The sequence below is a fragment of the Protopterus annectens genome, chromosome 6.part0 (genome assembly GCF_019279795.1).
Source record: "Protopterus annectens isolate FY-2018-M chromosome 6.part0, PAN1.0, whole genome shotgun sequence".
Lineage (NCBI taxonomy): Eukaryota > Metazoa > Chordata > Ceratodontiformes > Protopteridae > Protopterus > Protopterus annectens.
Genome location: NC_056737.1, coordinates 1546845870 through 1546872962, shown reverse-complemented (window position 1 = coordinate 1546872962; position 27093 = coordinate 1546845870). Strand labels below are relative to the sequence as shown.

Below are 27093 nucleotides of genomic sequence, written 5' to 3'. Positions count from 1 at the left end.
GTCTGCTTTGAAATAGCCTTTCCTTGTGATCCTGCAGCATATGCCACCAGTAATTGCTGTCTTTCTGAAAGCTTTGGTTCAGTTCAAGTAGAAGCATAGCTGTCTGTGTATGTCCAAAGAATGTAGAATTCCCTCCCCCTTACTCTGTGGGTTTGGATAAAAGGTAGGCAGATGAATAGTTTGGTTAAGGGCCACACTGGACACTACCTTAGGCATAAATGTCGGGTTTGTCCTCAGAGAAACCCTGTCAGAAGGGATAAAAAATTATAAAAGGTTCCACAGCCATGAGTGCCTGTAGCGCTGAGACTCGTCTTGCAGAGGTTATTGCTATGAGCAGAGCTGTTTTCCAAGATAAAAACTTTATATCAGCTGTAGCAGCTGGCTCAAAAGGAGGCAGGGTGAGTTTTTCCAAGACATAATTGAGGTCCCATGCAGGTACTGGTGATGATCTTGGAGGCCTTAAGTTTTTGGCTCTTCTGAGGTACTGCTTTAATAAAGGATGAGAAAAGATTGGTGGCTCTGTATTGTAATGAGCCGAAATAGCAGAGGCATGAATTTTAATTGAAGAAAAGGATTCAGCATCTCAAGTTAAGTATTCCAAATATTTTGGCACAGCTGTGTCAATTCCTTGTGCCTGGTTCCAAGCACAGAATCTCTTCCATTTTCCAGCATAAAATTTTCTGGTACTAGGCCTCCTGACCTCCAAAATTACATCCATCACCGCTTTAGTGAGAGGTGTGTTTTGTATGACTACATTATCCGTCATGCTGCCAGATGTAAGGTCTTGAGTTGGCTGTGCAGGATCTGATTGTTTTGTTGGGACAGTAGATTAGGTATTTGAGGTAAGGCCCAGGCTGCGCATTGAGACAAGTTCCTTAGGATTGGATACCAGTACTGGCGGGGCCAGTCTGGGGAAATCAGTATCATTTTTGGCTTCTCTTGTCTGAACTTTAGGAGTACCTTGGGGAGGAGAGGCAGTGGAGGAAAGGCATATACTGCTAAGTTTTTCCAGCTGAAAGATTGGGTGTCCACTTTCCATGCTTGTCTGTGATAATTCCTTGTGCAGAATCTCTTTAGCTGGCAGTTGTGAGGAGAGGCAAATAGATCTATGTCCGGGCATCCCCATTTCCTTGTTATCATGTTGAAGACTTGTGGATCGAATTTCCACTCGTGGGGATCAATGATGTTTCTGCTTAGTTCGTCTGCCAGAGTATTTATCTTTCCTGGCAAGAATTGTGCCTGCAGATGTACTTGGTAAGTCAATGCTGTGTCCCATTAAGTCACGGCTAGTCTGCAAAGGGGGTAAGAATGAGTGCCTCCCTGCTTGTTTATATACCACATGACCATGGTGTTGTCTGTCTTTATCAGTAGTTGTCCCGGATGAAGTAGGTCCTTGAAGGCCGTCAGGGCATTCTGAACAGCTAGCATCTCTTTTTGATTGATATGTAGATGCATTTGGTTTGCGGACCATGTGCCTTGAATACATCTTCCTGCCATGTGGGCCCCCCAGGCATAATCTGATGCATCTGTTGTTAATGTCTGTCTGGCTGGGGGTAAAGTGAATGACTGTCCCTTGTTCTGGTGACAGGCCTTCGCCCACCATCGAAACTCCTGTTGCAGGCAGGGAATGAGGGTAATTATTGTTTCCAGGCTGTGGCAATGTTGAGTCCAAACACTTTTTATGTACCATTGGAGTTTCCTCATATGCAGTCTTGCATATGGAATTAGTAGAATGCAGGATGCCATGAAGCCCAAAGCCTGCAGAATTTTTCTTGCAGATAACTGGGCCTTTGTTGCCAACAGTTTGAAATAGGTATTCAGTTGCCTTTGTTTGTCTGGCGTGAGATAAGCCATCTGGACAGTTGTATTTAAGCTTGCACCCAGGAATATTATCTCTTGAGAGAGTACTAGTTTTGATTTCTTTTCGTTGACTGTGTACCCTAGGCATGTTAGTAATCTCTTTACAAACGCCAGATGCTGTAGTAGAATGTCCTTGTTCTCTGCTTGAATGAGGCAGTCGTCCAAGTAAGGATATATTTGTATTCCTCTTTGTCTGCAGAATGCAATTACTGGTGCCAGGCACTTTGTGAAGACCCTGGGCGCAGTAGATAAGCCAAAGGGCAGTGTAGAGAATTGGTAGTGCATTGAGCCAGCTTTGAATCTGAGGCATCTTCTGCATGTTTGTCTGATTGGGACATGCAGGTATGCCTCTTTTAGATCTAAAGTCACAAGCCAAGCCTTCTTGCCCAGCATGGGCAGAAGCTGCTGTAGTCTCAACATTTTGAATTGTGGTATATCCAGATATGTGTTTAGAAAAGATAGGTCCAGTACTGGTCTCCAGGCTTTGTCCTTTCTGGGTACCAAGAACAGTCTTGAATAAAATCCTTGTCCCTGCGCTCTTGCTCTGGTACTTGTTGAATGGCCCTCATGTCTATGAGGGATAAGACTTGTTTTTGTGCCTCTGCCCATTGATTTTTTGGCAGGTCTGGCCAACCATTTGCCCTTGGCAGGGTATGAAAGTGAAACTTGTAGCCTTGTGACACTATGTCTAAGACCCATTTGTCCTGTGTTATTATGTGCCAATTTTGAGAAAAAGTGCTAGTTTTCCCCTAAAGGTGCTACCAGAAGAGAAGTGCTTGGCACAGGCAGGGGGAAGTCATTGGGACTGCTTCCTGTATGGCTGTGATTTGTCTTCTCCACTTTTAGAGGTAGAAGCACCCCCATTGTTTAGACCTGTACGAACCTTGGGGCTGGGATCTGCCTCTAGGGCATCTGTATCTGCCCCTTTGTGGTCTGTCTGACACTGGAAAGGACCAATTCTTTGTAGGCCAGTGTCTGCTAAATCATGGAGGTTGTACCTGTAAGAAATCCTTGACTGTTTGCATAGATTTAGTCTTGTCCTCCATTTTCTTTTAACACCTATTCTGCTTTAACACCAAAGAAGGTATCATGCTGTAATGGAGCATCTAATAATTTTGCTTTAACATGATCAGGTAGATTTTGTTTCTTTAACCAAGCATGCCTCCTAATGACAGAACCCATAACAGCGGCCCTGCAGGAGGCCTCCATAGAATCAAAACCATATTGCAAAGTATGCTTTCCAACTTGTTCAGCTGCATGCAATAAATCCTGCATTTCTTTGTTTTCTGCACATTCAGAATTTATCAACATTTTCTCTTTAAGCAGTGACATAATATATTGCTGATATTTGAGCATATCAAACTGACAATTTAAAGCCCTTATAGCCAAGGTAGCAGAAGTGTCAATCTTTTTTCCCCACCTGTCCAGTGCCCTAAAATCCCTTGTCAGAGGGGGTAGGGTTTTTTGCAGTGGAAGCCTTGACCCCTTTGGGACCCTGAGAGATATTTTCTGGGTCAGCAGCAGGGCTTTTGAAAAGGAATTTATGAGAGTCAGGAGCCCTGTAGTATCTGTCCGGCTTAACAGAAGCTGGAGGTAAGGAGTCAGTGGTCAGACTGGACTCTGAAAATACATCATCTACAATGTCTAACACAGGTGGAATAGCTAGGGGCCTGTGTTGTGGTAGTAAAAGGAAGTCTCTGAGCCTTTTCTTAAATTCTGAATAATCTTGGCTCTCCCAGTGGAAATGCTCCCTCATGGTATGCAGTTTCCTCAAAAGAGTAATCCTCAGGAGGAGAGGCTGAAGGGATAGATTCTTCAGAATCAGAATCCTCATAGGGAGGAAAAGAGTACTCCTGATCAGAGGAGAAATCAGATGAAATGGAAACCTGATCTGAAGATTCACATACTGTCTCTTGCCTAGGCCTTTTATAAGGAGGGGGATGGGAACCCCTGATAAAAGTAATTAAGTCTTCGGCCATTTTGAGCATCTGTTTTTTGGGCATGGAGGCCTGTCCATGAGGCTGTTGTACTTGTTTCTTTGTCTTTAAAGGTGCTTTAGTCTTTGCCTTTGAAGCTGAAGTCGTTTTAACATATAATTGAGTAGGTCTCAAAACACCCTCAGAAGCAGATGCCTGCTCAGCGGCTCTGGACCCATCTGAGGGAATAGTCTCCGAAGGTCCAATACCTTGAGTTTCCAGCGGCCTGGTCAACTCCACGTGGGAGTCGGTAGTGGCCTGCGGGTCTAAAGTAGCGGGCATCAGGGGCTGCAAAGGTGCCTCATTGAGAACCGGCAAACCTGCGACTGGCTTAGAAGAAGCCTCATCGTCGGTTTTGGACCTCGGATGCCTGTCCTTTTCTTTGCGTTTCTTGTGAATTCCAGTAGTCGGATGGCTATCCGACGACATTGTATAATTAAATCTTCTGCCAAAATAGTGAAATGCAAAATCGTACCAACGCTTAACAGTGCGTTGGTTAAATCTAGCACAAAACCGACAACTAGCAACGTCGTGGTCAGGGCCTAGGCAAGGAATACAGTAAGAATGAAAGTCCTTATGAGGTATTTGCTTCCCACAAGAAATACAATTATTAACTTTTTCTGACATCAGTCTGGAGCAAGAAAAAAGTTTCCCCAATGGGGTACTTAGCTTTTAATGAAGACTTCAGATCTGAAATTCGAACACGATAATCTCAGGAGTCGGACGACTGGCACTTGCGAATTGCTTCTGCTTTGGGCACCGCGCAGCAAGAAAGACTGAAGAAAATGGCATCGGCTGCATCTTTTATACCCCTGGCGCACTGACGTCAGGGAAGAGGCGACAGCAACCGACACCGGACCTAGACTTTGGAATTCAGGCTGACTGAGGGTAGCCTGCCAGCAGGATAACCCAATTGTAATGACTGCAACAATGAAACACGAAGAAAATCTGAAGCTTATACTACTTAAGTCTTCCCACAGCCTAATTAGAAAGTATCAGCACTGTCACAATAGTAATTATAATACTAGGAATAGCGACTGAATGCAGTAGTAAATGTACAATGTAGAAATACTACCTCTGCAAATATCGTCTAGGAAATCATCACTGGCTACTAGTACTATATACAAATACTGTTCTCAATACTTGTATCTACAATATATGCTGCAGCTGCTTATGTGAAGGGCACAGCCAGGGCTTAGTTACTGTAGTATGTTGCTTCATGCTGTATGCTACTGTATTCATTTCAAAGCTCATTACCGCTAACAAGACAATCTAATGCACAGTGTATAGTGATCAGCTATCTCACTAAAAGGTGTAGTTAAAGTCTAGCAACAGTGGTGACTATATTGTGGATTTATTACATACTAATTTGACTAAAAGTACTACTTAAGCTGCACTCAGCTCTGTGTAATTGTGGACCTAATTATCATAAGCAATACTGTTAACTGACAGTCAATGTGTAGGGTATTTTACTGTTGAAGTATTAGCAAAGGTAAATTACTATCTGATATACTCTGTCTTAACTACTGCACATTTTTATTGCAATCTCTGCTGATTCTTGTGAGAATATTAACCTGCTGCCATATCTCCTGTACTTACCACTCTCTTTAGCTCCCCCCCACCCCCCAATCCACATGTACTGAATCTCCAGAAATATCCAGTTAACCCATATCTTTCCTTTACAGGTCATTACCCAGCTGTGAAACTCTGGGCTCCTGGAAAACAATCTGGAAAAAAAAACAGCTCAGCAGCCCACTTCACGGTTTCCCACCAGCTCACTCGTTAGCAGCAGGCATCTACCACAAAGGATAATCACATGTCTCACCGACTCTAACGATATCTTGAGACTGCAAATAAATCTTGTATTTCTTACCTGCTGTTCGCGCTATAGTTAGTAAAAAATCTGAACCTGCCTTACACCTCTCTTTCTCATAATAATCTTCCTGGCTTTTCTATTAAAACTCATACACTACTTATAGTTACTACCATCCCTAAGCTCTCCCTACTTTCTCTGCCCGTATCTTCTTACTATCCTAACACTTCTCTATAGACCTGTCCTAGTACCAGTACCTACCTTCTCCACTGATTGTTTCTTTGTGAGAATTCCTCTCTTTGCTCGTCCAGCTAGCCGGTGTAGCCCCGCTATGCTCGGGTTCACTTTGCTCCCCTACCCTACGGCCAATTCCAAGCCACCTCCACTACATCTACATTTATGTTTTACACATAACCACACCTCTCACCTCATTACCCAATCACATACACCTACCCATATCATCCAACTCTTCTGCTAAACCCTTCCCTTAATTAACTGCACTCTTCTATTCCTATCAGTGATACACCAAGTATCACTCTCAAACCCTACCCTGCACAAAGACTACAATCCACTCATCTTATTAACATGTTACTAGTACATATTAATTCCATAATAGTACTACTTACACTTTCTCTCCTCACCCCTTACCATACTCACCTACAAGTAACCCCACATTATGCAGATACTGCTGTCTCTCATCATAAGAACATTCAATCTTTCTTCTCTATCTCTTCCTCTATCATTACTCTATCACCCACTCACTACTCATACTTTAAAATACTGCCTCACCCCAAATATTATCAACCCTCCCTAGAATTCAACAGACAAACTAACAAAACTCCTACAGTCCATTCTCTACACTGCCTCTAAATTAACTCGCTGTGGGAATATTCATCCCAACCCTGGACCAACAACTCCTACAAACCTACCCCCCCCCCCACACACACACACACACACAAATTCCCCTTCTCCCTAGTAGTATAAATCAACTTCCTAGGAAAACTACTGACCTATTGTTTCGAAATATAAACTGTAGAAGCATCTCCAACAAAATCCATGACCTGCATGCTGACTTTCTCTATGAGACTTGGCTAAAACCACATGTCAATGACAATGAAATTATTCCCCCAAGATACAATGTACTAAAGGATAGAAAGGACAAACAAGGTGGTGGCATTGCTATATTACTTAAGAACCATCCCACAGTGCAAATACTAAGTATACAATATCCCTCTGCTGACAATGCAGAATTATCGTTCCATCCAACTGCAACTCAACACCAAAAAACTAAAACATAATTGGATGCTATATGCCTCCTGACAAAAATATACCCACTCTAGAAAATCTGCTCCATTGGTCCTGTTTATCTCTCCAAAATGAAAACATCATTCTGAGTGATTTTTAATATAGATTGGCTATCCTGTAACTCTTCCACCCCAACAAATCATGTTAATCCCCAGGGGTTTATCCAAGCCATCCAAAATCCAACAAGAATTGATAAGACAACTAACATGGAATCAATCCTTGACTGGATTTTAACTAATAAACCTAGCCATTCCTCTCTTGCAGGTTGCCTCCCTGATGGTCAAAGTGACCAGCTGCCAACCTTCCTTCTAAGGCAACGTAACTATAATCCGAAAGGTACAGTCTAACATTTTATTAGGAGAAAAAAGAACATTAACCCCACCAATTTCACAGTAGAACTAAAATATTGCAATTGGGTGCCCCTGAAATACATGGAATTAAATGAGGCAGTTACTTACTTTAATACCACCTTCTTAAATGTATTTGATTTTCACACCCTTCCGAGAACCATAAGAACCAGATCTAATCGCACTCCATGGCGTACCAAAGAAACCAAAGCCCTCCTCAAAGCTACAGATAAAGCATGGGATCACTGGAAAACTGTTAAGTCCCCAGCTGCAAAACAAACAGGAGCTTAGGAATAAAGCTAAGAAACTAGTAAAATTTAACAAAATTAATTACTACTCCAAACCTTCAAATCAAGCACCAAAACAGCCCTCAAAAATTTTGGACAGCCATTAACAAATTACTACTACCAGACAAAACTGGTACCCCCTTCTCCCACCTTAGTAAATAACTCAGACAGCATTCACACTCAATTTAATAAATGCTTTACTGAAACAATACGGACCTAGCCAACCAACAGAAAAATCAACACATACCCTTCCTCAGAACCCATCACTACTCACATAAGGAATAGCTCCTTCCAAGTCCAGTTAGTCTCTATAGATGGGATAAAAAAGTACCTAAAAAAACTTAAAGCCACTACTCTGGCTGCTGACAAATTACCAGGGGAATTCCTAAAACTTGCTGCCAACGCAGTGGCCTACCCTATTATAGCCATTCTAATTAACCGATCCCTCTCAGAAGCCACCGTCCCAGAAATATGTAAAATATCTCACAAAATCCACCTACATAAAGGAAGTAACTCCACAGAGCTTACATACTACCGACTTATAGCGATTCTATCCCCCTCTAGCAAGAATCCTTGAAAAGTGCATACACTTCCACATGATTCACTACTTGCACACACACACACACACACACACACACACACACACACACACACACACACACACACACACACACACACACACACACACACACACACACACACACACACACACACACACACACGCTCTTATCAAGCACCCAGCACGGTTTCAGTCCCTTCCATAGTACCACCACTGCCTTATTGTCCTTCTCCAATACATTAAACTCTCATAGAAATGATGGTAATTTTGTTTCTGGCACTTTTCTTGACCTCTCAAAAGCCTTCAATATGGTTAGACATAACATTCTTATTACATTAGTATGAAGACTATGTTCTGCTAGGATTTTTATTTGGATAAAAAGCAGAATATATTTTAATTTGGTTAAGTAAGCTGGATTCTACCAATATGCACTGTAAACATTTTATTTATTTATTTTGTTTGTTTACCTGGTAATGTGCAACTGGGCATGAGGCCCATTTTCAGCAGAGGCCCAGGGAGAAAAGCTCCATGCATACAAATGGACAGTATTAATCAAATTGAACATGTATTAATCAATAATGTATAAAGCGAGTCAGTAAAGAAATTAGTTATATAACAATAATTAGCAAATAATTAACTAAATTAACAAATTTAACAAAAAATGTCACCGTTAGTGATAAAAACTGGCCGCATAAGTTAACAGTGAGAACAGTGTGATACAGTAAATGCAAGATAGAGAAATGCAGTCTATATAACAGTTAAAGACAAAGCAGTATATGTGTATACATTGCGAGATGAAACTGAGTGTAGAGTCAAGATAGCCTTTAGCAGTTAATAGTTGCAGCTGTGAGAATGAGCTAGTTTAGGGTAATGTAAGGGATTAGTAGGTAGCTTAATCAGGATTATGGCAGGAGCAGAACCAGTGTTTGCTAGAGGTTCCTTAAGGAGGTTTTTAAACTCATGAATGCTGGTTTTTTTAGCCATAGGTTGAGGAGTGTTCCACAGTTTGGCAATTTTATGGTGTGTTGTGGGCTTGGGTAATCTTTAACAATAGTTTATTTGAGGATCTTAGAGCTCTAGGATTGCTGTTGAGTTGGACTAGATTGGCGAGTGCTGGGCAGTTGTTAGGTTTGTGAATTACATTGTGGGCTATGGACAGTTGGTTAAATGTTAGAAGGTTTGGTAATTCTAACCATTTAAGTTGGGAGAGTACAGAGCAGTGGTGGGTTCTGTAAGGATGGCCTGTGGCAAACTTGGCGATTTTGTTGTAGCACAATTCCAGATTATTTAGGTCAGATTTATGAATATTTGTAAATACTAGGGAGCCATAGAGGAGGGTGGAGAGTAGATGTGTGTGGGTAGTGGCTAGTATGGCGCTGTCTGTAAGATAAGGTTTAAATCTGTAAAGGGTGCCAAGTTTGGAGTGGACCTTTTTAATGGTGAGGGAGATGTGGGTGTCAAACCTTAGGTTATCATCGATTGTGACACCTAGAAGTTTGGTTTGGCTGGTGGGATCTATTTTGGTTCTGTTTGTGGAAATGATAGAAAGTGGAGTCAGACATGTTTTGTGTTTCATAGGTTCATAGATTAGTACTAAGCTAACTGCCCTTGCGAGCCATTTTAAGCTTAGCCAATTATCCCTTGTGAGACTCAAACCTTGCACCTTGTGTTTGTAAGGCAAACACCTTAACCATTAGGCCACCCTCCCAACCGTAACTGAAGACAATTAACTTGGTTTTGTTAACTAATTGTTAAATTAACTTTGGTTTTGCTTATGTCTATATTTAGAACATTACCAATAAAGACAAGTTTTGTTTAAAAAAAACACAGAGCAATCTTTGCTATTAGTTCTCAAACATATATATATATATTATTACTATACATGTAAACAAGTACATTTAACTTTGGCTGGCATAGTGGTCTGCCTTGCAGACACAAGGTACAGGGTTTGGTTTTCAACTTAGAGGCAAAATTGGCTAAGTTTAAAAAATGGCTCACAAGGGCAGCTAGCCTTTTACCTATGAACCTATAATCCTTGCTTATATAAAAGAAAGCTCAACATTCATAAACATTACTACACTTATTACAAAGCTGTACTTTAGAGTTGTAAAATAACTGATGAGAGCTGCAGGTCAATAAAGTGTTCTGCAGCAGAAGGAAGGCCATCTGGGAATACTGACAATAATATATCCTTACTAAAGGCAAAGTATCCCAAACAAACAACAAAAAAAACATAGTATTCTGCAGTCAATAATATAGCTTAAATAAAGGACATCACTGAATGTAGATTCTTGCAGATGTGTGAATATAACACACTACACTATGCCACAACTGAAGACTGTTTTTACGAAGAAAGAAATGTGGGTTAAGTCTCAAAATTCTGAATAGGGCTAAACATCCAAGTCTTTTCCAGTTTTTAGGAGAAGGATGAATGGAATAATGGCTGTTTGAAATACTTACATGTGGCATTGGGAATCGCAGCTGTGCAACTGAGACATCTTTTATTAGTGGGACTGTGAATCTATTTGGTAGCACCATATATGAAGCAATAATGTCCAGGATCATTGTGTCAGATATACCACTGCAGGAAACACAAAGTGGTAATCAGTTAAACTCATTGAAATGTACAGTGCATCAAATGTCGACATTCAGACATGCAACACTTCTACTCATCTGCAAATGGAAATTATCAGTAAACTTAGCAATGCAGGTTGATCTTAAAAATGACAGACACCAACAGGTTCCCTGATTGCAACATATATGTTACATTTAAACAGAGGTAATAAATTCCATAAGCTGTTACATACCCAAATTAACTGCTTAGTCTTTAGGAACATCACATAATAATATAACTTTTTTCTTAAACAATTTGACAAGATTTGTGTTAAACCATTAGCCACTTTTATGCTCAATGTAGTTGAGTTTTCTATGCAACATCTAAAACTTAACATGCATGCTTACTTCTAGGTAGCACAAAAATGACTTTGATGTTTTGGATTTAAAACAGCTAGCATTATGACTTCTACTGACTTTGGAATACTGGGTACTAAACAGGTAGACTAAACTAAACACTTAAATAGGGTCCCTCAACAACACACACACGCATTCAATTACACTGCTTCTCATTTATGCTTATACTTAGAAGGAAATGTATCATACTATTTATGCTACTAAAAATTCAGACAAGCCAAAGCATATACAAATCACTACATACAGCATTCTCTAAACTTTTTCTTAAATCAAGGCAGGTAAGTTGTATAATATATAAGCAAAGCAAGATTCTTAAGTGTTTCTGGACTTAACCCATTCTTGGAAAATAAATAAGTACCACAAAAAGGTAAACAGAGTTTATCAATTTGACAAACGTGACTGGTTAATCAGATGGGTTAAATGTGTCTTTTCCATACTTCTCAACCTTCAAGCATAAAAAGTTGTAGCACTGGCCTTAAAAAAATGTAGCAGAGTGTCATAACGAGGAGCACTTTCCTATGTTTCACAATAGGATGTGTGTGGTGCGTGCGTGTGTGTGTGTGTGTGTGTGTGTGTGTGTGTGTGTGTGTGTATATGTGTATGTATGTATGTATATATATATATATATATATATATATATATATATATATATATATATAGGTTCATAGGTTGGTACTAGGCTATCAGCCCTAGGGCCTATACAAGCCTAGCCATAAAAATTCCCTGGCTATTTCTTCCCACATTATTTACTTTCCTGGACCCCTGTCTAGCAGGGCGACTGACGTGATCCCTGGGGTGAATTTCCTTTCTCCCATCCAATCGTCAAGGTTCCTCTTGAAGAGGTCCAAAGAGGCACTCTGCTTGACATGTACGGGCAATCTATTCCAGAGTCTGGGGAGTCTCTGGGTCAGGAACCTATCCCTCCAGCATGTTTTGTTTATTGTGATGACAAGGTTTAGATCCCTGGAGTGTGTAGCTCTGAGGGGATTGGGATTTCTTTAAGTGTAGCATGTCCAACAGCTCTGGGTTTGACATGGCCTTGTACGTTAAGCAGAGATTGCCTCTGAGTAGACGATATGCGACAGAGTATAGCTGGAGTTTTTTAAGGTGGTCAGCGTAGGGCATCTGCTTTAGGCCTGTGATTCTTTTAGTGAGGTATTTCTGAGGCCTTTCCCGTTGTTGCAGATGTCTTGAGAGGTACATACCAAATGGGGCGTTGTATTCTATAATGGGTCTAATGAGGGATGAGTACAGTGGGACAATGACCTCCTTCTTTCTGGATGAAAAGCCCTTCGTGATGAGGTGTGCCACATAGAAGGATTTCCTGACTGTTGTGGCGATGTGGTTATCGAAGGTGAGACCACTGTCCACCTGTGTCCCTAAGTCTCTTATCACACTTTCTGTGTTTAGTGTACTGCCACCTATATGGTAATTCACGGATACATGTTTTTTCCCAAAGGGGATAACAATACATTTCTTGGCATTGAGCTTGAGCCCATGGCTCTGGCACCAAGCATCTGTTTTTGTAAGGCCCTTTTGTAGAGTATCCACATCATTTGGGGATTCAATAATGGCTCCCAGTTTGCAGTCATCTGCAAACTTTGTTAGCCAGAGTCCCTTAGTGTTGACCTGTACTTCAGAGAAGTAGATGCCAAACAAGAGCGGCCCCAGGACTGAACCCTGAGGTACTCCACTTGTCACTTGTCTGGAGCTGGATTTGGAGTTGGCTACTTTTACAGTGTGGGTTATATCAGTAAGCCATTTAGCAACCCATTGGGTGACATAGGGATTAATGCCCAACTTAGTAAGTTTATCTATGATTCCAGAGTGGGGAATGGTGTCAAAGGCCTTGGCAAGGTCTAGATAGGCTGTGTGGACCACCTTACCCTTGTCCATGGCTCTGGAGACTGATTCAAAGAAGTCAATCAGGTTCAGGAGACAAGATTGGCCCTTCACAAACCCAAACTGGGTGGGGTCCAGTGTTTGAAGGTTGCCAATGTCTTTGTTTATAAGTTCCATGATAATACGCTCCATGGCCTTGCAGATAAGGCTTGTCAGACTGATGGGACGGTAGTTTCCGGGATCCAAGGTGGATCCCCCCTTGTGGATTGGGATAACTGTAGCTCTGCGCCACTCAGTGGGCACGAAACCTGAGGTGAGGCTATGATTAAACATGACACTTAGGTGAGGTGCCAGTTCATATTGTAGTTCATGTAGTACACAGCCTGGGATGTCATCTGGTCCCATGGATGCTGTATTCTTGGCTTTAGAGAGTGCGTTTTGTACCTGTGTGGCTGTTATTACTGGAATTTGGCAATCTTCCGGTATTGAGATGGGCCATTTAGGGGGTGAGAGGGAGGTGAAGTTGGCACTGAATCGATCTGCCAGGATATTGGCAATATCCTTCAGATCAGTATATTTAATGCCATTCTGTTTTAGCTCAGAGCAGATCTGAGCATTGCCATTTAGATTCTTGACATAGTTATAGAATGCTTTGTGGTTGTCTTTGGAATCTTTGGCAATTTTATTTTCGTAACTAGCTTTGGAGGATTTTATGAGGCATCTCAGTTTCTTACTGAGGCTAGTAAGGGAGTTTTTTGCATCCTGGGATTTTCCTCTTTTCTGCAAAAGTTTCTTCCTTTTGTTGTAAAGTTTGTTTATGGCAGGGGACCACCAGATTGGCTTCCTTTTTGGATGAGAGCATTTTGGTTCTATTTGGGATGGCACAATTCATGCATGAGTGGATGTGCTCGTACAGTGCCTTAGTGTAGGATTCAGCAGTTGAACTTTCAGTTCCCGTCTGCATGGGTGTCATGAAGTTTGTCACTTCTGACTTGAGTAGCATGAAGTTGGCTTTGGAGAAGTTTTTTATGGTGGTTTCTTTACTGGGGGGTGGGGGTGGGATGTGGATATTAAGGGTGATTAGCTTATGGTCAGACATGACTAACGAGGGGGTGACCATAGGTATGGAGCATTGATTTCCCATGTTGGTTATGACCAGGTCTAAGATATTGGAGCCCCTGGTGGGACTATGGATTAGTTGATCCAGGGCGTTGGAATTTATGAATTCCAAGAACCGTTGCACAAAGGTGTTGGGACATGAGTAGCTTTCCCAGTTAATGGCAGGGTAGTTAAAATCACCCAGTATTAGGGTGTTTGGTTCTATCTTAATATTTTCCAGTATGTTTAGAAAGGTGTAGTGAGAATCTTGGGGTATGGTGGGGGATCTGTAGCAAGCTACAATTTGGATTGCAGTCTTACCTAGTGTTAGTTGCACTTGGAGAATTTCAGACACATTGTGTTGGCCAACTAGCCTGGTGGTGTGAATATCCTTGGTGAATATTGACACTCCTCCACCTTTAGTGTTTCGGTCCTGGTTTGGTGGCCGAAAAGTGTGGTAAGAGTTGTAGCCTGGTAATGCAGGGGTGCTTTCTGGAGCCTTGAACCAGGTCTCAGTTACTGCACAGATATCGATGTTCTCCATTTTTAGGAGTGCCTCGAGAGAGTGCATTTTGAGGTTTAGACTTCTAGCATCGAGTAGCATTACCTTCAGATTTTGCATGCTTGTACCTGTTATATGATAGATACACACACACACACACACACACACACACACACTAGACCCTATATAGTTTGTAGTAGTGAATCTTAGTGCAGGTTTAGTTTGTGCACTTATTTAATAAAGTATGCGCTCATAATCAGGTCTGATTTTATGAGGATCATCATAAATTAACGAGGAGCAAAGCTAAATCTGAAGGCAAAATCATGGTACTATACATAATTAAAAGCAGTAGAGAGGTATGGCCTTTGTTTTCCTGCTACTTATATAAAACTTTGTACCCTAGCATTCAGTAATGAGTGTGGTCAAAACCCAACTGAAGTAACAAATACTTTTAGAAATGCGTCACCAGCAGTAAATAAAGTCACCTGCATAAATCATTTTGATTATAGCAACCCTTAGTTTGCGTTTGGTACACTGACTGGTTTTATGTCCAGCTTTTGTATAACAGAGCTACTCCAGGTAACCCAAAATGGGCAACTGGACATCGACCGGCAGTAACTTACTGACCCAGGGCTGCTTTGTTTTATAGATTGCACACACTGGCAATAAGGGCACACAGACCCCCTTCTCACTGTTAGCATGGGTCTTGGCAAAGTGGAGCTCTGACATGGTGCACAATCTTTGATTCATATTCTCCTATCTAAAGGATACTATACACCACAGTTAAGGCATGAAGCAGTTGGTCTGTACAACTCTTCCCCTACAGGCACCATCTAGAGTCGAGTTGCTGCTCACAACTCCACTGGTGTAGGATGTGTGTCGAGGTAGAGGCTGCAGAAGACAGTGAGGGATGTCATCAGAATTAGGGTCTGTATTACAAGACTGAAGACGCATTCTTTCGAATGCGTCTTGGTTGAACTTAAAAGGCTGAAAACACAAAATATCAAAGCGGCTGTTACGCAAATTCTTTCCTGGGAAAGAATTTGTTTGGCTGCTTCGGTACTTTGCCGTTTTCGGCACTGTAGTGCGGTTGTGGAGTTGGTATATTTAAGTAGGGGGGTGCGGGGGGTAAAGCCCCCCACTTAATGTAATGTTTAAAATTGATTTTTATTTTATTTATTTATTTGTTTTGTTGGAACAGCGATTTTTTTCACTTGGAAAAAAAATCGCTGTTCTGACACTTTGACATTGTAAGCGTTTGCTTACATAGGGTCGATTAATCACCGTTCGCTTTTTTAAGAGTTTGGTAATTTAATATAGACCCTCAGAATTAGTAACTGAATTATGGGAAGCATAAGAAGCTTCAATATTTGAGAGAGGGATTATGAAGTGTACATCTTTACTCAGGAAAAACAGTGCCTTTATGCGAATCTCTCATATAAACAGACTGGAGGCTCTCTATGAATATAGCAGCAAATGCTGTGCTGCAAATTTTACTGATATACAAAAGCTGATTACTTATTTGCCTTTGTTTACTGGGAAAGTCTGACTTGGTGATGCCTCTTTTCAATGGAGGGTCAGGGAGAAAAGCTCCATATTACATCCATTTATATAGTCAGCATGAGCTAACAGAACAAATTATAGGTGTGTACTATACTAATGACAACTAGGGCCTTAGAAGCCTAGCTGTGTAACCCAACTATGACCCACAAGTTTGATTTACATATTGAACGATTTACTGACCCATCTCTATCAAACACAGACCTAGGTTCCAGACCAGTGGTGAATTGCTGATTATCTATCCATTGGTCCAAGTTGTGCTTAAATAGGTTTAGGGAGGAACTCTACTTCACACGGATGGGGAGCCTGCTTCAAAGAATGGGAATTCTCTGAGAAATATATATCTCTCTCTCCAACATATCCTATTTATGTTGCAAGCATAGTTCAGATGTTGTTTGTTTTGTGGATGGTCAAAAGGCTCAGCAAAACAGGGTCCAGGGATGCCTTGTGTGTTAGTGAAAAATCACTTCAGAGAAGTCTGCATGATACAGAGTACAGAGAAAGGGCTTTGAAGCAATCAGTGTAGGACATTTTGCTTACACCCTGTATTCGTTTTGCAAGGAAACTCTGTAGACATTCCTGTTGTTGCATAGGTCTGGGCCAGGTACATACTGATGGAGGCATTATACTCTTATGATGGGTCTGATGAGAGGAGAGTACAGTGGTGTGATGACCTCTCTGGGCCTAGATGCCATGCGCTTGCTTATAAGTTCAGCAACACAAAAGGATTTTCTTACTATCTTAGACACATGTTGTCCGAAGGCTAGGTTACTATCTACATGAGTTTCCAGATCCCTGACTACTGAATCAACTTTTAGGGTTGTTTTACTGATGGTGTTGTTACCCTAGGTGGTTGATTTCCCAAAAAGTACTAAAATGCATTTCTTGGCACGGAGTTGTAAGCCATGGCTTTGGCACTAATCGTCTGTGTTAGATCTTCCTATAGGGAGTTCCCATCTTGGGGGAATTCAATGACTGCTCCCAATTTGCAATCATCTGCAAACTTGGTTAGCCAGAGGTCTTTGGCATTGGCTTTGACATCTGAGAAGTAGATGCCAAAGAGGTGGGGGCTTAGCGCAGAGCCTTGGGGGACTCCACTGATGACCAGCCTCTTTGTGGAGGGGGCCTTACTAATTCTAACCTCTTGGGTCCTTATCAGTGAGCCATCTAGCTATCCAGTATGTTATAAAGGGGTTTATTCCTAGTTCCGTGAGTTTGTTAAACTCCAAGTGAGATACTGTATGAAATGCTTTAGCCAGATCTAGGTAGTATGAACAGTTTTCCCCTCATCCATTGCCTCACTGAATTTTTCAAAGAAATCCACCAGATCTGACAAACATAACCTTTCTCAAAGAAAGCTAAACTGGGATGGATCCAGTGTCTGGAAATCTCCTATGTCCTCACTGACAAATTCAATGATAATTATTTCCATGGCTTTACAAATAAGACTAGTCAGACTAATAAGTCTGTACTTTCCAGAATCAGTTGACAGTCCTCTCTTATGAAGGGGGATGACGGTCGTTGTCCTCCATTCTTGGGGCACAAAGCTTGTTTTAAGATTAGTTAAAAAAAAAAGTCACATCCTTAACATAATGTTCCATCTGTGTTGTCAATCTTCATTCATTCTTGATGAATGGGACTATGTTCCAAAATCCTCTGAACCGGCTTGGCTGTTATACAGCTCGCGCCAGCCAAATACTCTCAAGCTAGGAGTCTAGCCACAATGCCCCTCTCTCCATTACCTCAGATCGAGTTTGCAGCCAAAGTATAGGAAAACAGAAGCTCTGTCTAAGGCAAACCCTATAAACCTCCCAGAACAAAAGTCCGAACCTCCAGAAGTCCTTAGGAGGGAGCAGGAGGATGGGATGCCAAGAATGAATGAAGATCGACAACTCAGATTGAATGTTATGGTAAGGACATAACTTCTTTATCTGATGTTGTCAGTCTTCATTCATTCTTGACAAATGGGACACAGTCCCCAGCTACTTTAGATCCTGGATGGCCCTAAGGAAGGATATTCCTGAGCACCACAGAGACAAAAGATGCTTTTCCCCTGGAGACCATATCCAATTTGTAATAAGTGATAAAGGTATGGGGAGTGGCTCACACTGTGGCTGCACATATTTCTTCCATGGAGGCCTTGGAATGGAAAACAGCTGAAGTGGATACACATCTGGTGGAATGTGCTCTAACTGGCGCAGGCAGCTTGAGTTTATGATTTTAAATAAAGGTAACACAATCCCCAAGCCATCTTGATAAGGTAACTTTGGAGACCGGTTTCCCAAAGTGGGACTTGAAAAGGATACAAATAATTTATCTGATTTTCTAGACTGTTTGGTTCTGTCCAGGTAGAAACACAATCGTCTGTGAACATCTGATGCAAGCAGTATTCACCTTTATTTGAAATGTTTGGAAAGAAGACAGGTGAATCTGTAGTCTGGTTAATATCAGATTCTGAGACCACTTTGGGCAGAAAGGACGAATTGGTTCTTAATGACACCCTCATCATCATCATCATCATCTTCTTTCGGCTGTTCCCATTAGGGTTCGCAACAGCAGATCACCTGTTTCCATTTCTTCCTGTCCTCTGCATCTTGCTCTATCACTCCAACCACCTGCATGTCCTCTCTCACCACATCCATAAACCTAATCTTAGGCCTTCCTCTTTTCCTGTTACCTGGTAGCTTCATCCTTAGCATCTTTTTCCCAATATACTCCACATCCCTCCTCAGCACATGTCCAAACCAATGTAATCTTGCCTCTCTGGCTTTGTCTCTAAACCTTCCAACCTGGGCTGACCCTCTAATATTCTTATTCCTAATCCTGTCCACCCTCGTCACACCCAGTGAAAATCTTATCTTTAACTCTGCCACATCCAGCTCAAACTCCTGCCTTTTTGTCAATGCCACTGTCTCCAACCCATATAACATAGCTGGTCTGACTACCCTCTTGTAGACCTTCCCTTTCACTCTTACTGATACTCGTCTGTCACAAATCACTCCTGACACACTTCTCCACCCACTCCATCCAGCCTGTACTCTCTTCTTCACCTCTCTTCCACACTCAGTGTTACTCTGAACTATTGACCCCAAGTATTTAAACTCATCCACCTTCGCCATCTCTACTCCTTGCATCTTCACCATTCCTCTATCCTCCTTCTCATTCACACACATATATTCTGTCTTAGTCCTGCTGACCTTCATTCCTCTTCTCTCTAGAGCATATCTCCATTTCTCCAGGGTCTCCTCCACCTGTTCCCTACTCTCACTACAGATCACAATGTCATCTGCAAACATCATAGTCCATGGGGACTCCTGTCTGATCTCGTCTGTCAACGTGTCCATCACCACTGCAAATAAGAAAGGGCTCAGAGCTGATCCTTGATGTAACCCAACCTCCACCTTAAACACATCCGTCACTCCCACTGCAGACCTCACCGCTGTCACACTACCCTCAAATATTCTGTACCACTCTTACATACTTCTCTGACAGTCCTGACTTCCTCATACAATACCACAACTCCTCTCTAGGCACCCTGTCATATGCTTTCTCTAAGTCTACAAAAACACAATGAAACTCCTTCTGACCTTCTCTGTACTTCTCCATCAACACTCTCAGAGCAAACAACGCATCTGTAGTGCTCTTTCCCGGCATGAAACCATACTGCTGTTCACTAATCATCACGTCCCTTCTTAACCTAGCTTCCACTACTCTTTCCCATAACTTCATACTGTGACTGATTAATTTAAACCCTCTGTAGTTACTACAGCTCTGCACATCACCCTTATACTTAAAAATCGGTACCAAAATACTTTTTCTCCATTCCTCAGGCATCCTCTCACTTTCTAAGATTTCATTAAACAATCTGGTTAAAAACTCCACTGCCATTTCACCTAAACACCTCCATGCTTCCACAGGTATGTCATCTGGGCCAACAGCCTTTCCATTCTTCATTCTCTTCCACAGCTATCCTTACTTCCTCCTTGCTAATCCATTGTACTTCATGATTCACTTTCCCAACATCATCCAACCTTCTCTTCCTCACATTATCTTCATTCATCAACCCCTCAAAGTACACTCTCCATCTCCTTAACACACTCTCCTCGCTTGAGAGTATGTTTCCCTCATTATCCTTTATCACCTTTACCTGCTGCACATCTTTCCTAGCTCGGTCCCTCCGTCTAGCCAATCGGTACAGGTCTTTTTCTCCCTCCTTAGTGTCCAACCTTTCATACAACTCTTCATATGCCTTATCCTAAGCCTTCACCACCTCTCTCTTTGCAATGCACCTCATCTCCTTATACTTCTGTCTACTTTCTTCATCTCTCTGACAATCCCACTTCTTCTTTACCATCCTCTTTGCCTGTATACTATTCTGTACTTCCTCATTCCACCACCATGTCTCCTTGTCTTCCTTCCTCTGTCCTGATGTGATACCAAGCACCTTTCTAACCGTCTACTTTACTAGCTCTGCTGTAGTTACCCAGTTATTTGGTAACTCTTCACTGCCACCCAGTGCCTGTCTTAACTCATCCCTGAACTCCACCTCACAATTCCCCTTTTTCAATTTCCACCATTTGATCCTTGATGCTGCCCTCACACTCCTCCTCCTCTTCTTGATCACCAATGTCATCCTACAAACCACCATCCTATGCTGCCTAACTACACTTTCTCCGGTCACCACTTTACAGTCTCCAATCTCCTTCAAACTGGCCCTCCTACATAAGATATAATCCACCTGTGTGCATCTTCATCCACTCTTGTATGCCACCCTATGCTCCAACCTCTTGTTAAAATACATATTCACCACATCCATGTCCATCCTTTTCGCAAAATCCACTACCATCTGACCTTCTGCATTCTTCATGACACCTTATACTTGCAAAAAATCATACAAGGGTGTTGCACACAAAGCCTGCAATTCAGAAACTCTCCTGGCAGAAGTGATGGCCAAATAGTTTTCCATGACAGGAATATGAGATCGCAAGTAGCTGCTGGCTCTAAGGGCTGTAGGACTAAAGATTGTGGGCACTAAGGTCAAATCCCATGGACCTATAGGATCTTCGAGTGGCGGCTTTAGACAAAGCACCTTTAAGCAAAGTTTTGCATAAACGATGGGAAATCAAGGTATGGTCATCAAACCCATTGAGAAAATCGGAAATGACTAATTGGACTTTGACAGTGGAAGTAGAAGCTCCTAATTCAAAAAGTGAAGCCAGAAATTCCAAGACCTTGTCAACCGGTGCTGAAAAGGGATCTATATTATTCATATGGACCCAGATTGAGAATCTCTTCCATTTGCTAAGATAGAGTTTCCTGGTAGATGGTTTATGAGAAGCCAGAAGGATTTTCTGAACTGAAGAAGATACTTTGTTTTGTCTGGAAATTAATGGAATTGGAGACACCAAGCTGTCAGCTGGAGATTGTGGAGATTGGGATGCACCAATCCCACGGGTGAGATAGCAGGTCTGGAATGGGGTCCAGAATCCAAGGACAGTGAACCAGGTGATGCCAAAAGAAGGGGAACCAGACTTGATGGGGCCAATAGGGTGCAATGAGGATCACTTTGCTTCTCAAACTTTGGGCTTTCCTCAAGTATAGGAGGAAAGGCATAAAGTAGTCCCGGGGCCAAATGAGGAGGAGTGCATCTCTCGGGGACTCCCCCTGCGGGGGAATTAAGGCAAAATAGCTGCTACATTTGTTGCTCATTGGGGAGGCAAAAAGATCACAGCAGAGTTGGCCCCAATGATGAAAGATTCCCATTGATATATTGTGATTGAGAGACCACTCATGAGGCAGGAGGATGCATCTGCTCAGTTTGTCCACAGTCACGTTGGAGCTTCTCTGGCTATGCATTGCTATTAGAAATTAGCTGGAAGGGATAGCCCATTGCCAAACCCTGAGGGCTTCCTGACACAGAGGGTAGGGATCTGGTTCCACCCTGCTTGTTGATGTACCAGATTACTGACATGTCCGATTGGATTGCAACTGTCCCCGAAGGAAGGACACACAAAGGCTTGCAACGCTAGAAGCACTGCCCTCAATTCTAGGACACTGATGTTTAAATTGGCCTCTTGCGGGGACCAAGTGCCTTGGACTGTCCTTCCCAGATAATGTCCCCTACCTGATCTGGGAAGCGTCCATGGTCACTATGGCTGTAGGTGGAGAGGGAGTGAAGGCGCGGCCCATAAATTTTCTTCTGACTTTATCCACCAGGCTAGATCCTTCTTGTAACAATTTCTTATAAGAATTAAGTGAGACATTGGCTGTGACAGAAATGACCATTGTGCTGCCAAGAGCCACTGAAGCAGCCTCATATGATACCTTGCTTGGGGCACTAAAGTTATGGGCACTGCCATAGCTCCCAGAGCTTGAAGGACTAGAAGAGGAGGAACCTTGGTTTAAGAAATGATTATTTGTACCTGTGACCTTAATATTTGTAGCCTGTGAAGAGGAAGAGAGGCTACACAGGAAAGGCACTGAGACGTGCTCCTATAAATTCTAGATCTTGTGCAGGTGTTAACTGGGATTTTTCTCTGTTGATCGAAATGCCCAAAGATTCAGAAAGGTGTAACACAAAGTCTTTGGCGTGGAGCAGGAGATGACTGGAGGGACCAGTGAGGAGCCAGTTGTCAAGTTAAGGAAACACTCAGAATCCGCATAGCACCAAGTGAGCTGTTACTGCTGCCATGCATTTGGTGAATACTCTGGAGGCTGTGGTAAGACTGAAGGGCAGCACTCTGAATTGAAAATCACTGGCTCCCAGCCAGAAGTGGAGGAACTTTCTGGAGCATTTGTCCATCTTTATGTGGTAATACACATCCTAAAGATCTATAGAGCACATCCAATCATTCTTCTCCAGAAAGGGAAGGATAGCCTTACTCATGACCATCCAAAATTTTGTATGCATAACAACCTTGTTCAGAAGGCTGAGATCTAACACTGATTTCCAGTCCCCTGTCTTTTTTGGCACTAAAAAGAACCTTGAGTAAAATCCAGATCTTTTTGGTCTGGTGGAACTTCTTGGATGACTCTTTTGAATATCTATAGCTGCTAGATCATTCTGACTGGGTGGAACATCGGGGATTCATTTTTGGAACTTTGGGAAGAGACTGAAGGGAATTTTGCAACCTCTGGTGATAATTCCCTGCACTCAAGTATCCAAAGTTATCATTAGCCAGGCTGTTTGGTGCAGTGAAAATCTTCTTCCGACTGCTTCCAGAGGTAATCAATTGGGCCTTTGTTCATGAGCACTGGTAGGACTGTCTGGAGAAAATCTCTGCAGCCCTGATTACGCAGACCTCCTATGTCACGGGGAGGGCGTCTTCCATTAGAACTCCCACCTCTGCCCCAAGGGGAGTATTCACCGTGTATGTCCTGAAAAGGACCTTGGGATTTTTTTAAACCATGTTTTTCCACTCCTCTGATTCCTTGAGTAGGATAGTTGAGGAATCGAAAAAAGGATGCCCACAGCAGAAAGGTTCTTTCCATCTTTTTCACACCTGGCTAGTGTGTGTCTAACTTTGGAGCCAAACAAGGAAGATCTGTCAATAGGAGCATTGATGAAGGAAGACTTGAAAGGTTCCACAAAGTCACACAAGCGCATACAGGAGTGGTGCCTTATGGCAATGCCTGTACTTGCTGCCCTAGTTGTTCCTTTGTCTGCATGAGTGTGAATTTGATATAGACTCCAGTGTGGAAAGCTGAGAGGTAACCTTTTCCCTTACCTCATTAGGCACAGCTCCAGCTAGAGTATTTAATAGCCACTTTATCCGATCCCTTTGGACTCTAGTAAAGTATAACATGAAATTCAAGGACCTAAGAGCAAAGGTCAACGATGCAAAGACAGACTTCCAAAACCTGTCCATCATCCGAGACTCTCGGTTAGGAGGGTGGACAGTGGAACGCTCCTCGGCAAGTTCCTTCTTGGTGGCTGTTGCCACCACCATGGCATCTACTGCTAAACCCTTTCCCCAATGTGTTTGATCTTCAGCTGCTGTCAAAATGTTATCTGGCCTCCAGGGAATCGGCTCTATGGAACCAGGAACCTTCTGCGTCCAGTGCGTGATAAATTTAATAAGGTCATCAGCAGGAGGGGTCACCTAGGAAGTAGATGGGCGACCACCAAGACTGCAAGAACACAGATTCCTTAGAGGATGGGTTGGTGGACTTCCAATCACCCCTCTGTTTCAGGATTTCCAAGATGTCTCCAAAAGAGGCATCTTCAAGGGGTGACCAGGGGGGAACCCTTCCCTTCATTGTAATCTGTCTATTTCATGACAGTCTTCTCGGGAATCTAGATGCTTCCTATTGCAAGTCTTCTTACGGGGAGGTTCCTCAGTGGGAATCTCTGAGGAGGACTCCAAAGAAGACAGGCCCTGAATGAGAACATCTTGCTGCTTCTGTGCCCGCTGTCCCAACATGAGAGGTGGTGGCAGCTGCAGTCCAGAAGGTACAAATATGTGACACTCCAACAAAGATGGGGCCAGCTGAGAGCCTGCAGAGGCTAATGCTCTCTCCATGTTCTGGAAGGCAGGCCCCCCCCCCGAAGATGGACGGGAACCCAGAACCATGAAAGACAACCTAGGAACCTGGGTCTCACCCCACTACAAAGGACCGCCCTCCAAAACAGAAGCCGGGGGAGGTTTCAAAACTGCCAGGGCTCCAAGAGCCAAAGGTGATGCCATGCAAACAACCAGAACCATACTGTACCCCCCCCCCCAGAACTGACAGCCAAACCACAATCTCGGGTGTCAATCAGATCCAATGGAGCAGATGTCATCAGGGCTGACCCCGGTACAGGAGGAGGAGCTTCTGTTAGCACCAAGACAGCTGGAACTGGTATAGTTGAAGTGGTGGGCTCTGAACCTGGAAAGAAGGTCGGAGGAGGATAATCCAAGAGAGTCCTGGAAGAATATGCCCCGGCTCCAGAAGGGAGGGAGGACTGCATGGGTTGGGTGTGGGAAGACCCCAGTCCTCCCAAAGCTGATCCACCAATCTAACTATGTCCACATCAGAAAGACTTCTGGTTAAATGGACAAACATCCCCGAGGGAAATTCTGGCATATCCACGAAAGGACTGGGGAGCCGACCCAAAAATGGGTCTACAGAAGGAGAATACCTTGTTCTGGGAGGGATAAATGATTCAAACTTTGGCACAGTATGCTGTGGAGCAACCGGCTCCAGAAGGGAGGGAGGACTGCATGGGAAGATCCCAGGCCTCCCAAAGCTGATCCACCAATCTAACTACGTCCACATCAGAAACACTTCTGGTTGAACGGACAAACATCCCCGAGGGAAATTCTGGCATGTCTACGAAAGGACTGGGGAGCCGACCCAAAAATGGGTCAACAAAAGGAGAATACCTTGTTCTGGGAGGTATAAATGATTAAAACTTTGGCACAGTATGTTGTGGAGCAAATGGAGAAGGTGGAATCAAGTGGGAAGTCAAGGATGTGATGCTGATGAGTTTGTCAGTGCCGAGATTGTCATGTTTGGTGCAGAGGTGTCGGTGCCGAGGGAGCAAAGATTGGTACAGAAACCATCGATACCAATGGGGACCTAACTGTCAGTGCTGAAGGTTGTTCTTCAATCAGTTTAGGAATCCTACTCCTCAGTTCTGAAGACAGATAGAACCAGTGACTTATGAGATTTTGAGTCCGGTGCCGATGGTGAGGTTGGCACTGAATGGCTTCTCTTTTCCGATTCTGATTTGGACCACTCAAGCTTAGAGAGAGCTTCTTCAAAGGAGAATTTCAACAAACCTTTTTAAATGAGCTTATTCTGCCATTTTACCAAAGTTTGGGCACTGAAACCTTGGCAGATCTTATACACAGTTTCTAACTGGGACACACCCAAGCAATACACACACACACGAAAGATCCCCATCTGAATCGGGGATCTTTCTTCCACAATCCTGACACTGTTTGACACCTGAAATGCCCTTCTGCTCTTCCACCATATTTAAGTAACCACGCACACACACACACGCACACACACATACACAATGAAAGCATGAAAAACCTACCAACAATAGTAGGAAGAAATACCTATAACAGGTAAAGAAATAAGGAAGATACCAGCGATGGTATCAAAGAGATAACCTAAGAGGTAAATGGAGAAAAAGGTAACTTAGAATACTGTTTGATAAAAGGGTAGAAAAAGATTAAATACGCATACTTAAAGGGTACAATAAGGAGAAAAAAAATCTACTATCTAAAAAATAGATTAAGTTTTGACAAAATATAAGGGTCTAAAGATATAAGGCACTTAGCTGGAGAGTATAGATGGACGCGTCTTGTTTTCAGAGTGGCAAATGAGGTCTGAGGTAATGGAGAGAGGGGCATTGTGAGTAGAGTATTAGCTCGAGGGTTTTGGCCGTCATGTGCTGTATAATGGCCGAGCCGGTTCCGAGGAGTCGGAACAGAGCCCCATTCGTTAAGAAAGAATGAAGATTGACAACATCAGATATAATGACTTTCGGGTCCTGATAAGTCATATTTTAGACTATTCAGGAGGCATCATAGGATGTTATCATGGCCCATTGAGGCTGTGTTCTTAGCTTTAGCGAGCACAGCCAGTACATTCTCCCTAATTATAGCTGGAAGGGTTATTTGTGAGGGGACATCTTGGGGGACGGGTGTGGGAAGAGGAAGACAAAGTTGGAAAGTACAGTTGTGTACTTACCATATATGTAGATGTTCGAATGTATTCACTGTTGCAGTCATTACATGTGAGTTATCCCTGCTGTGATAGCCCTCGGCCAGCCAGAATACTAGAGTCAAAGTTTTTCTGCGTCGGCTGCAGTTGCCTGTAGTCTAACGTCAGGTCCTCAGTGCTTATAAACCAAGCAGCTAACATGATTACATCAGCTTTTCTTGCCCTAACCCGTCTGAAGCACAACAAAATAATGTAAAGTGGTTCTGGTGGCTAAAAGCCACCATGGGAAACTTATGTCCCCCTAGGGGAAGAGGA

General features: G+C 42.8%; 1 protein-coding gene across 1 annotated transcript in view; it reads right to left on the bottom strand.

The window, feature by feature from the left end:
• LOC122804000 (extended synaptotagmin-3-like) overlaps positions 1-27093 on the bottom strand; it is a 1677117-nt gene that overhangs the window by 1291170 nt on the left and 358854 nt on the right. The window contains exon 5 of the mRNA XM_044073681.1: positions 10608-10728. Coding sequence (XP_043929616.1) covers positions 10608-10728 — 121 coding nt within the window. The remainder of the gene's footprint in view (positions 1-10607; positions 10729-27093) is intronic.